At 38.5% G+C, this 16,281-nt stretch overlaps 1 protein-coding gene across 4 annotated transcripts in view; it reads right to left on the reverse strand.

Moving 5' to 3' along the window:
• STEEP1 (STING1 ER exit protein 1) overlaps window positions 1-16,281 on the reverse strand; it is an 86,661-nt gene that overhangs the window by 55,931 nt on the left and 14,449 nt on the right. For 3 of the 4 annotated variants that reach the window (XR_009500142.1, XR_009500141.1, XM_059910133.1), the window contains exons 3-6: window positions 4,222-4,263; window positions 2,478-2,616; window positions 1,858-1,947; window positions 1,165-1,257 (exon numbers count right to left, since the gene is read on the reverse strand). Coding sequence is in view for 1 of the 4 variants with exons in the window: in XM_059910133.1 (XP_059766116.1) it covers window positions 1,165-1,257; window positions 1,858-1,947; window positions 2,478-2,616; window positions 4,222-4,263 (364 nt within the window). In the remaining 3 variants the exon portion in view is untranslated. The remainder of the gene's footprint in view (window positions 1-1,164; window positions 1,258-1,857; window positions 1,948-2,477; window positions 2,617-4,221; window positions 4,264-16,281) is intronic. The other variant, XR_009500143.1, reaches the window with a different exon arrangement.

The raw sequence follows: 16,281 nt of genomic DNA on the forward strand, positions 1-16,281 counted from the left end.
TGATTTTCCTGCCTTATTCTAACTGCCCCAACACTATCCCCTCATGCTCATTTAGTATACAACTAGAACCGTGTTTCTAAAATTGTGATGAAACTCTAGCAACTGCTTTCCAACCTTTCTGATGTTATGACACACATTGAAGATAATAATATCTGTATGGTAAAATGGGGTAAACACACAGGGCTGTGGTCTATCAGTGTAGGGATCCCACAGCTCCAGGACCCCTGAAGGACTGGAGGAATCAATATCATGACATATCAGTATCCTATTTGTGGCAGAACAGGAGGAAGAACACTGTTCTAGAACAGTGCTACTTAAAGTTGTGCAGTCCATGAAGATACCCACAAAAATTGAGAGTAAGCATTTAGAAACTTTTATAGCAATTTGACAGAGGAATAATAAAGTAAAATAACCTCGTAAGAAGAATTCAGGCAAATTCATTTTTATTGCATTTTATAAATTACAAATCTACTCTTGACAAATTTTAAAACAAGAAGCAAGCACTGGTCCTTCACCTCAGAAAATCTGATAAGCACTGCTCTAGATCACTATGGCAAGGTAAAGCAGCTCTCAAGACCCACTACCTCTGTCACCAAAAACCGCTCTACAGTCAGTAGAATAGACTGGTATACTTTTCGATGAGGCACCAATGCTGGGATGTCTGAGTTGAAAGAAATATCATAAGTAACTTATTATCAGGAAAACAGAAACATAGGCACCATCACATACAGACGTGCGTGCTCCATAAAGAGCCCAGGAATAGTGCAGACAGTGGTGGTGGAAGCAGTGCTTTAAGAAGCAGCGACCAGCCCCAATCCTGGCACCCCAATGTAGCCCCACTGTATGCCTCATACCCTGGGAGAGCACCCATGAGCCCCGATCTTGAACTCCTGACCTCGGACCACAAGTAGCAGATTAACTTATCATTCTCGTTAGGGTTGGCTAACAAGAACTATCATTTGGGGCCTGGATCCTGTGGTCACTGTCCCAGAGTAGGGTATGTACTGACAGCCACGGCCCACGGTTAGACACCTGGCAGCCAGCCACACCATAACCCCCGACAGACTTCCGAAAGGATTCCCGTGCCTGCCGGAGGGTCTTTCAGACCGAGGAACCCAAACAGTCCAGCCCAGCGCCTGCCACCCCCCCGCCCCCGCCACTCACCAGCTCCTGCAGCCGCCTCTTGCTCATGCCTTTGCGCTCCAGCTGCTTTTCAATCACCTTGGCATTCTGCGCATACGAGTCAGCAACTTCTCTCTGAGGGAAGAAAGAAGCACCCTTAGGCCAGCAGTCTCACCAAAGAGGAGCAACAGAGACCTCGGGAGAAGTTTATACTCCTCAAATTATGAAATTATTACTGAAATGGCAAGACTCTGCTCCCTTTCAACTCTTCAGCTTTTCCATAATCCGGGAGAGTCAGGTTTCAACCGAAACCACGTTTAAATAACAGATAACATCTCTCTGTAAACATCATTATACTGAAATACCATAAAGGTAATTGCTGCTCTTGCTAAGGACAGACTCCCACACCATCAGAGCTGGACTGGAAGGGACTTGAAATTGCTGAGCCCAGTAGTTTTTCAACTGAAGAGGGATGAGGAGGGATTTGCCCCCTAAGGCATCTCAAAAAACAGTATGAAAAAAATGACTGATCTAGTCCAACTCCCTGCTCCTTATCTTACAGAGATGTCCCTGAGATCCAGGGAAACAGGAACCAGCCCGGTATCACAGCGTTCCTTAGTAGCAGAGCAAGATCTACGAGCGAAGTTTCTAGTTATTCTGTTACTCAATGCTCTGGCTCGAGAGTCCCCTCCCCCCGCCCCCCATTCCAATTCCCCCGAGAGCAGAAGCACTTACAGCCTCAATCTCCTCTTCCTCTTCATCAATAGTAGACACAGTGACAGAGCTGAACTTGCCCATGTCTTTAGTCCGTTTCGTCATCATCACCTGGAGTTGCAGGAAAAGGAATCAGTCTAGTTCACCTCAAGAGGCTCTGTGAGTCGTGTGTGTGTGAGTGTGTATGTGTGAGTGGGTGTGTGCAAGTGTACAAGCCTGGCTCCTGGGGGCAGGGGACCTCCTTGGGACAGGCTGGCCTATCTAAAAGTGCCCATCTTTTAATTTGCATTATATTTTTCTAGTATTTGCCATCAAGGGTTTTTAAAAGTATATTTAAAGACTAGCCTTATTCATTCAATTTTAATTGTTCACGTTGGAAAAAGAAGAAATTTCAAAGGAAGTAAATGTGAATAAAAACCATACAATTTCTAACTTTACTCATAGAGCAGATGTAGGAAAGAAAAGAGAACACATAATAGGTGTTACAATTTTGTAGCATCTGCTCATACACAAAAATGGCATTCTCTTAATAATGAGAGCACCCATAAAGGGCAGTTTCTCATGCACCATAATCTTATTTAAAATTTTAGGGCTAAATCTGTAGCTATATTAACCCATCTGTCTCCTTCAGTGATAATTACCTTCTTAGGAGGCTCTTGTTTCTGAGTATATATGTTCGTCTTCCCAAAACCCTGACCAAACTTGACTACTGCTCCATCCACAATGAAGGTCACAGGAGCATTCTTCGGTTGGGACTGGTAGAAGAGTGGCAGCCCGCACCTGCAAACAGCAGAGTGAATCTCAAGGAGGCCTCAGAATCCAAATCCCCAAAACGGTGCTTCACAAAGCGTGCTTAGACTCTGGGAATATTTGTGTTCGTGGCATAAACTGATGATTAGCTCTTCCCAGTGTTTCCCAAAACAACTTGATAAGAATCACTGATGGCTGGGCTTCTACGGCTGGGCATGTGGGATCTTCCCAGATCAGGGCTCGAATCCGTGTCCCCTGCATTGGCAGGCGGATTCTTAACCACTGCACCACCAGGGAAGTCCTGGTTGGTCACTTCTATTATACTTCTTCAGCTAAGTGAAGTAGACCCATACCCATAAGATATGATTAAAGTAGTCTAACAAATCTAATGTGGCTGTAAACTAAAATGCCTTCTTAGCCATTTCCCTGCTTTAATTCTAGTCTGAGTCTTCTGAGAGCCAAAATTGAACTGTAATTCATCAACAAGATTAAACTTATTATAGTTTAATATTCTCACTGTTAACAGCCTAAAGCTGGAAATCATATATATCTTTAAATAATAGTCTCTAAAGTCTCTAAAGTCTCTACAGATCTTGGGTCTGTAGTCCTATGACAGACTTTATAAATAAGTTTGTATTAAATTACACTATGTTGGGATTTCCCTGGTGGCGCAGTGGTTAAGACTCTGCACTCCTAATGCAGGGGGCCCAGGTTCAATCCCTGATCAGGGAACTAGATCCCACATGCAGGCTGCAACTAAGAGTTTGCATGGCACAACTAAGGAGCCCGTGTGCCACAACTAAGGAGCCTGCCTGCCACAACTAAGACCCGGTGCAACCAAAATAAATAAATAATAAATATCAAAAAAAAATTACACTATGTTACATTTACCATATGACCCAACAATTCCACTCCAAGAGAAAACACATATTCCCAAAAGATTTATACTAGAATGTTCATAGCAGCTTTATTTATAATAGCCAAAGCCATTAACAACTCAAATGCCCTTCAACAGGTCAATGGTTAAACAAACTGTGGTGCAATGACTACTACTCAGCGATAAAGAGGAACAAATTACTGATACACATAACAACTCAAATGAACCCCCAAAGCATCATGCTACATGAAAGAAACCAGATGGAAGAGATACATATTGTATGTAGTAGAACACATACTGTAGAATTTACATCACATTTTAGAAAAGGTAAAACCACGGTAACAGAAGGCAGATCAGTGCTGGCGAGGGGAGGGGTGAGGAAGGAGACTGATTGCAAAGGAGCACTGGAAACGTCTATGTCACAGGAGTGGTGATGTTACATGGCTCTATGTTTTTGTCAACACTCATCAAACTGTACACTTAGGAAGGGCAAATTTTATTATATATAAGTTACACCTCAGTGAAAAAATAATACTATGTTTAAAAACCCATTTTTGTGGCCAGCTGGTCGGAGATGTAACTTGGTCAGTTGCATCTCTTTAAGAAGCATATTGGTATTTGCATAATTGAAGTTTGAAGGCAGGAAAGATTATAGGGACAAAGATATAACAAAGAATTGTCTCCAAATGATCTTTTTCCTAACACATCATTGCCTCTACTTGCTTATGCTCGGAGAAACCCACACTGTTAATACTTACTTTGCACATTTCTTCCTGTACTGTCGTTCAATGCCTTCAGGCCTGCACAGAAAATGGAAGTTAAAAAAAAAAAAGATACGAACAAATCTCATAACCTACCAACCTCAATAGCTCATTTCTTCAAATGCTAAAAGGGCTTTTCAAAAGTTATCCTTTCATAGCTCAGCTGCTTATTTACACATGTATTCATTTTATTTTTTTTTATTTTTTATTTTTTTTTAATGTCTGAAACATTTATATTAACATATTTCCATACATATTTCCATACAAATACAAATATAAGATTTTTAGAAATTTCATGTAATGTCTGAAACATTTATATTAACATATTTCCATACAAATAACCCAATGAAAGTTTAGTATTAGTTGTTTTGTTTGTTTTTTTATACTGCAGGTTCTTATTAGGCATCAGTTTTATACACATCAGTGTATACATGTCAATCCCAATTGCCCAATTCAGCACACCACCATCCCCACCCCACCGCAGTTTTCCCCCCTTGGTGTCCATATGTCCATTCTCTACATCTGTGTCTCAACTTCTGCCCTGCAAACTGGCTCATCTGTACCATTTTTCTAGGTTCCGCGTACATGCATTAATATACGATATTTGTTTTTCTCTTTCTGACTTACTTCACTCTGTATGACAGTCTCTAGATCCATCCACGTCTCAACAAATGACTCAATTTCGTTCCTTTTTATGGCTGAGTAATATTCCATTGTATATATGTACCACCTCTTCTTTATCCATTCGTCTGTTGATGGGCATTTAGGTTGCTTCCATGACCTGGCTATTGTAAATAGTGCTGCAATGAACATTTGGGTGCATGTGTCTTTTTGAATTACGGTTTTCTCTGGGTATATGCCCAGTAGTGGGATTGCTGGGTCATATGGTAATTCTATTTTTAGTTTTTTAAGGAACCTCCATATTGTTCTCCATAGTGGCTGTATCAATTTACATTCCCACCAACAGTGCAAGAGGGTTCCCTTTTCACCACACCCTCTCCAGCATTTGTTGTTTGTAGATTTTCTGATGATGCCCATTCTAACAGGAGTGAGGTGATACCTCATTGTAGTTTTGATTTGCATTTCTCTAATAATTAGTGATGTTGAGCATCTTTTCATGTGCTTCGTGGCCGTCTGTATGTCTTCTTTGGAGAAATGTCTATTTAGGTCTTCTGCCCATTTTTGGATTGGGGGGTTTGTTTCTTTGATATTGAGCTGAATGAGCTGTTTATATATTTTGGAGATTAATCCTTTGTCCGTTGATTCGTTTGCAAATATTTTCTCCCATTCTGAGGGTTGTCTTTTCGTCTTGTTTATGGTTTCCTTCACTGTGCAAAAGCTTTGAAGTTTCATTAGGTCCCACTTGTTTATTTTTGTTTTTATTTCCATTACTCTAGGAGGTGGATCAAAAAAGATCTTGCTGTGATTTATGTCAAAGAGTGTTCTTCCTATGTTTTCCTCTAAGAGTTTTATAGTGTCCAGTCTTATATTTAGGTCTCTAATCCATTTTGAGTTTATTTTTGTGTATGGTGTTAGGGAGTATTCTAATTTCATTCTTTTACATGTAGCTGTCCAGTTTTCCCAGCACCACTTATTGAAGAGACTGTCTTTTCTCCATTGTATATCTTTGCCTCCTTTGTCATAGATTAGTTGACCATAGGTGCGTGGGTTAATCTCTGGGCTTTCTATCTTGTTCCATTGATCTATGTTTCTGTTTTTGTGCCAGTACCATATTGTCTTGATTACTGTAGCTTTGTAGTATAGTCTGAAGTCAGGGAGTCTGATTCCTCCAGCTCCATTTTTTTGCCTCAAGACTGCTTTGCCTATTCGGGGTCTTTTGTGTCTCCATACAAATTTTAAGATGATTTGTTCTAGCTCCGTAAAAAATGCCATTGGTAATTTGATAGGGATTGCATTGAATCTGTAGATTGCTTTGGGTAGTATACTCATTTTCACAATGTTGATTCTTCCAATCCAAGAACATGGTATATCTCTCCATCTGTTGGTATCATCTTTAATTTCTTTCATCAGTGTCTTATAGTTTTCTGCATACAGGTCTTTTGTCTCCCTAGGTAGGTTTATTCCTAGGTATTTTATTCTTTTTGTTGCAATCGTAAATGGGGGTGTTTCCATAATTTCTCTTTCAGATTTTTCATCATTAGTGTATAGGAATGCAAGAGATTTCTGTGCATTAATTTTGTATCCTGCAACTTTACCATATTCATTAATTAGCTCTAGCAGTTTTCTGGTGGCAGTTTTAGGATTCTCTATGTATAGTATCATGTCATCCGCAAACAGTGACAGTTTTACTTCTTCTTTTCCAATTTGTATTCCTTTTATTTCTTTTTCTTCTCTGATTGCCGTGGCTAGGACTTCCAAAACTATGTTGAATAATAGTGGTGAGAGTGGACATCCTTGTCTCGTTCCTGATCTTAGAGGAAATGCTTTCAGTTTTTCACCATTGAGAATGATGTTTGCTGTGGGTTTGTCATATATGGCCTTTATTATGTTGAGGTAGGTTCCCTCTATGCCCACTTTCTGGAGAGTTTTTATCAGAAATGGGTGTTGAATTTTGTCAAAAGCTTTTTCTGCATCTATTGAGATGATCATATGGTTTTTATTCTTCAATTTGTTAATATGGTGTATCACATTGATTGTTTTGCGTATATTGAAGAATCCTTGCATCCCTGGGATAAATCCCACTTGATCGTGGTGTATGATCCTTTTAATGTGTTGTTGGATTCTGTTTGCTAGTATTTTGTTGAGGATTTTTGCATCTATATTCATCAGTGATATTGGTCTGTAATTTTCTTTTTTTGTAGTGTCTTTGTCTGGTTTTGGTATCAGGGTGATGGTGGCCTCATAGAATGAGTTTGGGAGTGTTCCTTCCTCTGCAATTTTTTGGAAGAGTTTGAGAAGGATGGGTGTTAGCTCTTCTCTAAATGTCTGATAGAATTCACCTGTGAAGCCATCTGGTCCTGGACTTTTGTTTGTTGGAAGATTTTTAATCACAGTTTCAATTTCATTACTTGTGATTGGTCTGTTCATATTTTCTATTTCTTCCTGGTTCAGTCTTGGAAGGTTATACCTTTCTAAGAATTTGTCCATTTCTTCCAGGTTGTCCATTTTATTGGCATAAAGTTGCTTGTAGTAGTCTCTTAGGATGCTTTGTATTTCTGCAGTGTCTGTTGTAACTTCTCCTTTTTCATTTCTGATTTTATTGATTTGAGTCCTCTCCCTCTTTTTCTTGATGAGTCTGGCTAATGGCTTATCAATTTTGTTTATCTTCTCAAAGAACCAACTTTTAGTTTTATTGATCTTTGCTATTGTTTTCTTTGTTTCTATTTCATTTATTTCTGCTCTGATCTTTATGATTTCTTTCCTTCTGCCAACTTTGGGTTTTGTTTGTTCTTCTTTCTCTAGTTTCTTTAGGTGTAAGGTTAGATTGTTTACTTGAGCTTTTTCTTGTTTCTTTAGGTAGGCTTGTATAGCTATAAACTTCCCTCTTAGAACTGCTTTTGCTGCATCCCATAGGTTTTGGGTCGTCGTGTTTTCATTGTCATTTGTCTCTAGGTATTTTTTGATTTCCTCTTTGATTTCTTCAGTGATCTCTTGGTTATTTAGTAACGTATTGTTTAGCCTCCATGTGTTTGTCCTTTTTACGTTTTTTTCCCTGTAATTCATTTCTAATCTCATAGCGTTGTGGTCAGAAAAGATGCTTGATATGATTTCAATTTTCTTAAATTTACTGAGGCTTGATTTGTGACCCAAGATGTGATCTATCTTGGAGAATGTTCCGTGCGCACTTGAGAAGAACGTGTAATCTGCTGTTTTTGGATGGAATGTCCGATATATATCAATTAAATCTATCTAGTCTATTGTGTCATTTAAAGCTTCTGTTTCCTTATTTATTTTCATTTTGGATGATCTGTCCATTGGTGTAAGTGAGGTGTTAAAGTCCCCCACTATTATTGTGTTACTGTTGATTTCCTCTTTTAGAGCTGTTAGCAGTTGCCTTATGTATTGAGGTGCTCCTATGTTGGGTGCATATATATTTATAATTGTTATATCTTCTTCTTGGATTGATCCCTGGATCATTATGTAGTGTCCTTCCTTGTCTCTTATAACATTCTTTATTTTAAAGTCTATTTTATCTGATATGAGTATAGCTACTCCAGCTTTCTTTTGATTTCCATTTGCATGGAATATCTTTTTCCATCCCCTCACTTTCAGTCTGTATGTGTCCCTAGGTCTAAAGTGGGTCTCTTGTAGACAGCATATATATGGGTCTTGTTTTTGTATCCATTCAGCCAGTCTATGTCTTTTGGTTGGGGCATTTAATCCATTCACGTTTAAGGTAATAATCGATATGTATGTTCCTATGACCATTTTCTTAATTGTTTTGGGTTTGTTTTTGTAGGTCCTTTTCTTCTCTTGTGTTTCCCACTTAGAGAAGTTCCTTTAGCATTTGTTGTAGAGCTGGTTTGGTGTGCTGAATTCTCTTAGCTTTTGCTTGTCTGTAAAGCTTTTGATTTCTCCATCAAATCTAAATGAGATCCTTGCCAGGTAGAGTAATCTTGGTTGTAGGTTTTTCCCTTTCATCACTTTAAGTATATCATGCCACTCCCTTCTGGCTTGCAGAGTTTCTGCTGAGAAATCAGCTGTTAACCTTATGGGAGTTCCCTTGTATGTTATTTGTCGTTTTTCCCTTGCTGCTTTCAATAATTTTTCTTTGTCTTTAATTTTTGCCACTTTGATTACTATGTGTCTCGGCGTGTTTCTCCTTGGGTTTATCCTGTATGGGACTCTGCGCTTCCTGGACTTGGGTGGCTATTTCCTTTCCCATGTTAGGGAAGTTTTCGACTATAATCTCTTCAAATATTTTCTCTGGTCCTTTCTCTCTCTCTTCTCCTTCTGGGACCCCTATAATGCGAATGTTGTTGCGTTTAATGTTGTCCCAGAGGTCTCTTAGGCTGTCTTCATTTCTTTTCATTCTTTTTTCTTTAGTCTGTTCCGCAGCAGTGAATTCCATCATTCTGTCTTCCAGGTCACTTATCCGTTCTTCTGCCTCAGTTATTCTGCTATTGATTCCTTCTAGTGTAGTTTTCATTTCAGTTATTGTATTGGTCATCTCTGTTTGTTTGTTCTTTAATTCTTCTAGGTCTTTGTTAATCATTTCTTGCATCTTCTCAATCTTTGCCTCCATTCTTATTCCAAGGTCCTGGATCATCTTCACTATCATTATTCTGAATTCTTTTTCTGGAAGGTTGCCTATCTCCACTTCATTTAGTTGTTTTTCTGGGGTTTTTTCTTGTTCCTTCATCTGGTACATAGCCCTCTGCCTTTTCATCTTCTGTATCTTTCTGTAACTGTCACATGTATTCATTTTAAAGCATTCCTTCCTTCCACAAACACTTACTGAGCCCCTAAAATGGGGCAGGCACCTCCCTGACAAAGGAGGAGGCGCGGTAGTAGCTGTGGTCACAGCGGCAGTTGGGGTCACAGTAACAATGACAACAATAACAAGAGTGGCGATCACTGGTATAGCTTTTATTATGTACCAGGGGCTGTTCTAAACTGTATGTGTACTAGCTCATTTGATCCTTACAACAACCCTGTGAGGTAGGCCATGTTATCATTCCCATTTTACAGTTGAGGGCACCTAAGCACAAAGCAGTTACATAGTTCACCCAAGGTCATAGAGTTAGGAAGTAGAATACGTTGAATTCAAGCCCCGGCAGTCAAGCTCAAGAGTCCATGCAACACCGCCTTAGATAATCAACTGGGAAATAAAGATTCTTCCACCCATCCAGTTGCTTAACAGAAACCTGGGACTCATCTTTGTCTTCTCTTTCCCTCATCTCCCACAACCTACTTCGTCAGCAAATCCTGTGGATTTTACTGTATCTACAAAAAAGGTCTTGAACCTGTCTACTTGTCTCCACCCTCCTGCCACCATCTCAGCCCAGGGCACCAGTATCTGTGCCCCAGACTATTGACACAGCTTCCTGACCGGTCTCTGCACTTTCCCTTCCTGTTTCGATTTTTAAAATAGGTAACATGTGCACATGGTATATGAAAGAGTATAATGTGAAAGGTAAATATCCTCCCTACTCATCTTCCACATACCCAGTTCTCTTCACCAGAGGCAAATACTGTTTCCGGTTTCCTCAGTTCCTCCCAGAAAGAGTCGATGATACAACCAAAGAATCCTTCTTGGCATATGAAGAAAATATTTTTTTCTCTTCCTTTTAAGACAAATGTAGCATACCTTACACTACTCTCTACCTTTTTGTTCACTTAAAAATCATTTTTATTTTAAACTTAATTTTATTTATCTTTTTATACAGCAGGTTCTTATTAGTCATCAATTTTATACACATCAGTATATACATGTCAATCCCAATCGCCCAATTCATCACACCACCACCCCCCGCCACTTTCCCCCCTTGGTGTCCATACGTTTGTTCTCTACTTCTGTGTCTCAATTTCTGCTCTGCAAACCGGTTCATCTGTACCATTTTCTAGGTTCCACATATATGCGTTAATATACGATATTTGTTTTTCTCTTTCTGACTTACTTCACTCTGTATGACAGTCTCTAGATGCATCCACGTCTCTACAAATGACCCAATTTCGTTCCTTTTTATGGCTGAGTGATATTCCATTGTATATATGTGCCACATCTTCTTTCTCTATTCGTCTGTCGATGGGCATTTAGGTTGCTTCCATGACCTGGCTATTGTAAATAGTGCTGCAATGAACATTCGGGTGCATGTGTCTTTTTGAATTACGGTTTTCTCTGGGTATATGCCCAGTAGTGGGATTGATGGGTCATATGGTCATTCTATTTTTAGTTTTTTAAGGAACCTCCATATTGTTCTCCATAGTGGCTGTATCAATTTACATTCCCACCAAGAGTGCAAGAGGGTTCCCTTTTCTCCACACCCTCTCCAGCATTTCTTGTTTGTAGACTTTCTGATGATACCCATTCTAACTGGTGTGAGGTGATACCTCATCGTAGTTTTGATTTGCATTTCTCTAACAATTAGCGATGTTGAGCAGCTTTTCCTGTGCCGCTTGGCCATCTGTATGTCTTCTTTGGAAAAATGTCTATTTAGGTCTTCTGCCCATTTTTGGATTGGGTTGTTTGCTTTTTTAATATTGAGCTGCATGAGCTGTTTATATATTTTGGAGATTAATCCTTTGTCCATTGATTCATCTGCAAATATTTTCTCCCATTCTTTTTTTTTTTTACCATCTTTATTGGAGTATAATTGCTTTACAATGGTGTTTTAGTTTCTGCATTATAACGAAGTGAATCAGTTATACATATACATATGTTCCCATATCTCTTCACTCTTGCATCTCCCTCCCTCCCACCCTCCCTATCCCACCCCTCTAGGTGGTCACAAAGCACCGAGCTGATCTCCCTGTGCTATGCGGTTGCTTCCCACTAGCTATCTATTTTACGTTTGGTAGTGTATATATGTCCATGCCACTCTCTCACTTTGTCCCAGCTTACCCTTCCCCCTCCCCATATCCTCAAGTCCATTCTCTAGTAGGTCTGTGTCTTTATTCCCCGTACCACTAGATTCTTCATGACCTTTTTTTTTTCTTTAGATTCCATATGTATGTGTTAGCATACTGTATTTGTTTTACTCTTTCTGACTTACTTCACTCTGTATGACAGACTCTAACTCCATCCACCTCACTACAAATAACTCAATTTCGTTTCTTTTTATGGCTTTCTTTCATGTGTTTGTTGGCAATCTGTATATCTTCTTTGGAGAAATGTCTATTTAAGTCTTCTGCCCATTTTTGGATTGGGTTGTTTGTTTTTTTGTTATTGAGCTGCATGAGCTGCTTGTAAATTTTGGAGATTAATCCTTTGTCAGTTGCTTCATTTGCAAATATTTTCTCCCATTCTGAGGGTTGTCTTTTGGTCTTGTTTGTGGTTTCCTTTGCTGTGCAAAAGCTTTTACGTTTCATTAGGTCGCATTTGTTTATTTTTGTTTTTATTTCCATTTCTCTAGGAGCTGGGTCAAAAAGGATCTTGCTGTGATTTATGTCATAGAGTGTTCTGCCTATGTTTTCCTCTAAGAGTTTGATAGTGTCTGGCCTTACATTTAGGCCTTTAATCCATTTTGAGTTTATTTTTGTGTATGGTGTAAGGGAGTGTTCTAATTTCATACTTTTATTACATGTACCTGTCCAGTTTTCCCAGCACCACTTATTGAAGAGGCTGTCTTTTCTCCACTGTATATGCTTGCCTCCTTTATCAAAGATAAGGTGACCATATGTGCGTGGGTTTATCTCTGGGCTTTCTATCCTGTTCCATTGATCTATATTTCTGTTTTTGTGCCAGTACCATACTGTCCTGATGACTGTAGCTTTGTAGTATAGTCTGAAGTCAGGGAGCCTGATTCCTCCAGCTCCATTTTTCGTTCTCAAGATTGCTTTGGCTCTTCGGGGTCTTTTGTGTTTCCATACAAATTGTGAAATTTTTTGTTCTAGTTCTGTGAAAAATGCCAGTGGTAGTTTCATAGGGATTGCATTGAATCTGTAGATTGCTTTGCGTTGTAGAGTCATTTTCACAATGTTGATTCTCCCAATCCAAGAACATGGTATATCTCTCCATCTATTTGTATCATCTTTAATTTCTTTCGTCAGTGTCTTATAATTTTCTGCATACAAGTCTTTTGTCTCCTTAGGTAGGTTTATTCCTAGATATTTTATTCTTTTTGTTGCAATGGTAAATGGGAGTGTTTCCTTAATTTCACTTTCAGATTTTTCATCATTAGTGTATAGGAATGCAAGAGATTTCTGTGCATTAATTTTGCATCCTGCTACTTTACCAAATTCATTGATTAGCTCTAGTAGTTTTCTGGTAGCATCTTTAGGATTCTCTATGTATAACGTGATACACCATATTAACAAATTGAAGGAGAAAAACCATATGATCATCTCAATAGATGCAGAGAAAGCTTTCGACAAAATTCAACACCCATTTATGATAAAAGCCCTGCAGAAAGTGGGCATAGAGGGAACTTTCCTCAACATAATAAAGGCTATATATGACAAACCCACAGCCAACATCGTCCTCAATGGTGAAAAACTGAAACCATTTCCACTAAGATCAGGAACAAGACAAGGCTGCCCACTCTCACCAGTATTATTCAACATAGTTTTGGAAGTTTTAGCCACAGCAATCAGAGAAGAAAAAGAAATAAAAGGAATCCAAATCGGAAAAGAAGAAGTAAAGCTGTCACTGTTTGCAGATGATATTTTCTCCCATGCTGAGGGTTGTCTTTTCGTCTTGTTTATGGTTTCCTTCACTGTGCAAAAGCTTTGAAGTTTCATTAGGTCCCATTTGTTTATTTTTGTTTTTATTTCCATTACTCTAGGAGGTGGGTCAAAAAAGATCTTGCTGTGATTTATGTCAAAGAGTGTTCTTCCTATGTTTTCCTCTAAGAGTTTTATAGTGCCCGGTCTTACATTTAGGTCTCTAATCCATTTTGAGTTTATTTTTGGGTATGGTGTTAGGGAGTGTTCTAATTTCACACTTTTACATGTACCTGTCCAGTTTTCCAAGCACCACTTACTGAAGAGGCTGTCTTTTCTCCATTGTATATCCTTGCCTCCTTTGTCATAGATTAGTTGACCATAGGTGCGTGGGTTTATCTCTGGGCTTTCTATCCTGTTCCATTGATCTATATGTCTGTTTTTGTGCCAGTACCATATTTTCTTGATGACTGTAGCTTTGTAGTATAGTCTGAAGTCAGCGAGTCTGACTCCTCCAGCTCCGTTTTTTTCCCTCAAGACTGCATTGGCTATTCGGGGTCTTTTGTGTCTCCATACAAATTTTAAGATTTTTTGTTCTAGTTCTGTAAAAAATGCCATTGGTAATTTGATAGGGATTGCATTGAATCTGTAGATTGCTTTGGGTAGTATAGTCATTTTCACAATATTGATTCTTCCAATACAAGAACATGGTATATCTCTCCATCTGTTAGTATCATCTTTAATTTCTTTCAGTGTCTTATAGTTTTCTGCATAGAGGTCTTTTGTCTCCCTAGGTAGGTTTATTCCTAGGTATTTTATTCTTTTTGTTGCAATGGTAAATGGGAGTGTTTCCTTAATTTCTCGTTCAGATTTTTCATCATTAGTGTATAGGAATGGAAGAGATTTCTGTGCATTAATTTTGTATCCAGCAACCTTACCAAATTCGTTGATTAGCTCTAGTAGGTTTCTGGTGGCATCTTTAGGATTCTCTATGTATAGTATCATGTCATCTGCAAACAGTGACAGTTTTACTTCTTCTTTTCTGATTTGTATTCTTTTTATTTCTTTTTCTTCTCTGATTGCCGTGGTTAGGACTTCCAAAACTATGTTGAATCACAGTGGTGAGAGTGGACATCCTTGTCTCATTCCTGATCTTAGAGGAAATGCTTTCAGTTTTTCACCATTGAGAATGATGCTTGCTGTGGGTTTGTCATATATGGCCTTTATGATGTTGAGGTAGGTTCCCTCTATGCCCACTTTCTGGGGAGTTTTTATCATAAATGGGTGTTGAATTTTGTCAAAAGCTTTTTCTGCATCTATTGAGATGATCATACGGTTTTTATTCTTCAATTTGTTAATATGGTGTATCACATTGATTGTTTTGCGTATATTGAAGAATCCTTGCATCCCTGAGATAAATCCCACTTGATCATGGTGTATGATTCTTTTAATGTGTTGTTGGATTCTGTTTGATAGTATTTTGTTGAGGATTTTTGCATGTATATTCATCAGTGATATTGGTCTGTAATTTTCTTTTTTTGTAGTATCTTTTGTCTGGTTTTGGTATCAGGGTGATGGTGGCCTCATAGAAGGGAGTTTGGGAGTGTTCCTTCCTCTGCAACTTTTTGGAAGAGTTTGAGAAGGATGGGTGTTAGCTCTTCTCTAAATATTTGATAGAATTCACCTGTGAAGCCATCTGGTCCTGGACTTTTGTTTGTTGGAAGATTTTTTATCACAGTTTCAATTTCATTACTTGTGATTGGTCTGTTCATATTTTCTATTTCTTCCTGGTTCAGTCTTGGAAGGTTATACCTTTCTAAGAATTTGTCCATTGCTTCCAGGTTGTCCATTTTATTGGCATAGAGTTGCTTGTAGTAGTCTCTTAGGATGCTTTGTGTTTCTGCAGTGTCTGTTGTAACTTCTCCTTTTTCATTTCTAATTTTATTGATTTGAGTCCTCTCTCTCTTTTTCTTGATGAGTCTGGCTAATGGTTTATCCATTTTGTTTATCTTCTCAAAGAACCAGCTTTTCGTTTTATTGATCTTTGCTATTGTTTTCTTTGTTTCTATTCCATTTATTTCTGCTCTGATCTTTATGATTTCTTTCCTTCTGCCAACTTTGGGTTTTGTTTGTTCTTCTTTCTCTAGTTCCTTTAGGTGTAAGGTTAGATTGTTTACTTGAGATTTTTCTTGTTTCTTGAGGTAGGCTTGTATAGCTATAAACTTCCCTCTTAGAACTGCTTTTGCTGCATCCCAGAGGTTTTGGATCGTTATGTTTTCATTGTCATTTGTCTCTAGGTAGTTTATGATTTCCTCTTTGATTCCTTCAGTGATCTCTTGGTTATTTAGTAACGTATTGCTTAGCCTCCATGTGTTTGTGTTTTTTACGTTTTTTTCCCTGTAATTCATTTCTAATCTCATAGCATTGTGGTCAGAAAAGATGCTTTATATGATTTCAAGTTTCTTAAATTTACTGAGGCTTGATTTGTGACCCAAGATGTGATCTATCCTGGAGAATGTTCCGTGCACACTTGAGAAGAAAGTGTAATCTGCTGTTTTTGGATGGAATGTCCTATAAATACCAATTAAATCTATCTGGTCTATTGTGCCATTTAAAGCTTCTGTTTCCTTATTAATTTTCATTTTGGATGATCTGTCCATTGGTGTAAGTGAGGTGTTAAAGTCCCCCACTATTATCGTGTTACTGTCGATTTCCTCTTTTAGAGCTGTTAGCAGTTCTCTTATGTATTGAGGTGCTCCTATGTTGGGTGCA

The sequence above is a fragment of the Balaenoptera ricei genome, chromosome X (genome assembly GCF_028023285.1).
Source record: "Balaenoptera ricei isolate mBalRic1 chromosome X, mBalRic1.hap2, whole genome shotgun sequence".
Taxonomy (NCBI): Eukaryota; Metazoa; Chordata; class Mammalia; order Artiodactyla; family Balaenopteridae; genus Balaenoptera; species Balaenoptera ricei.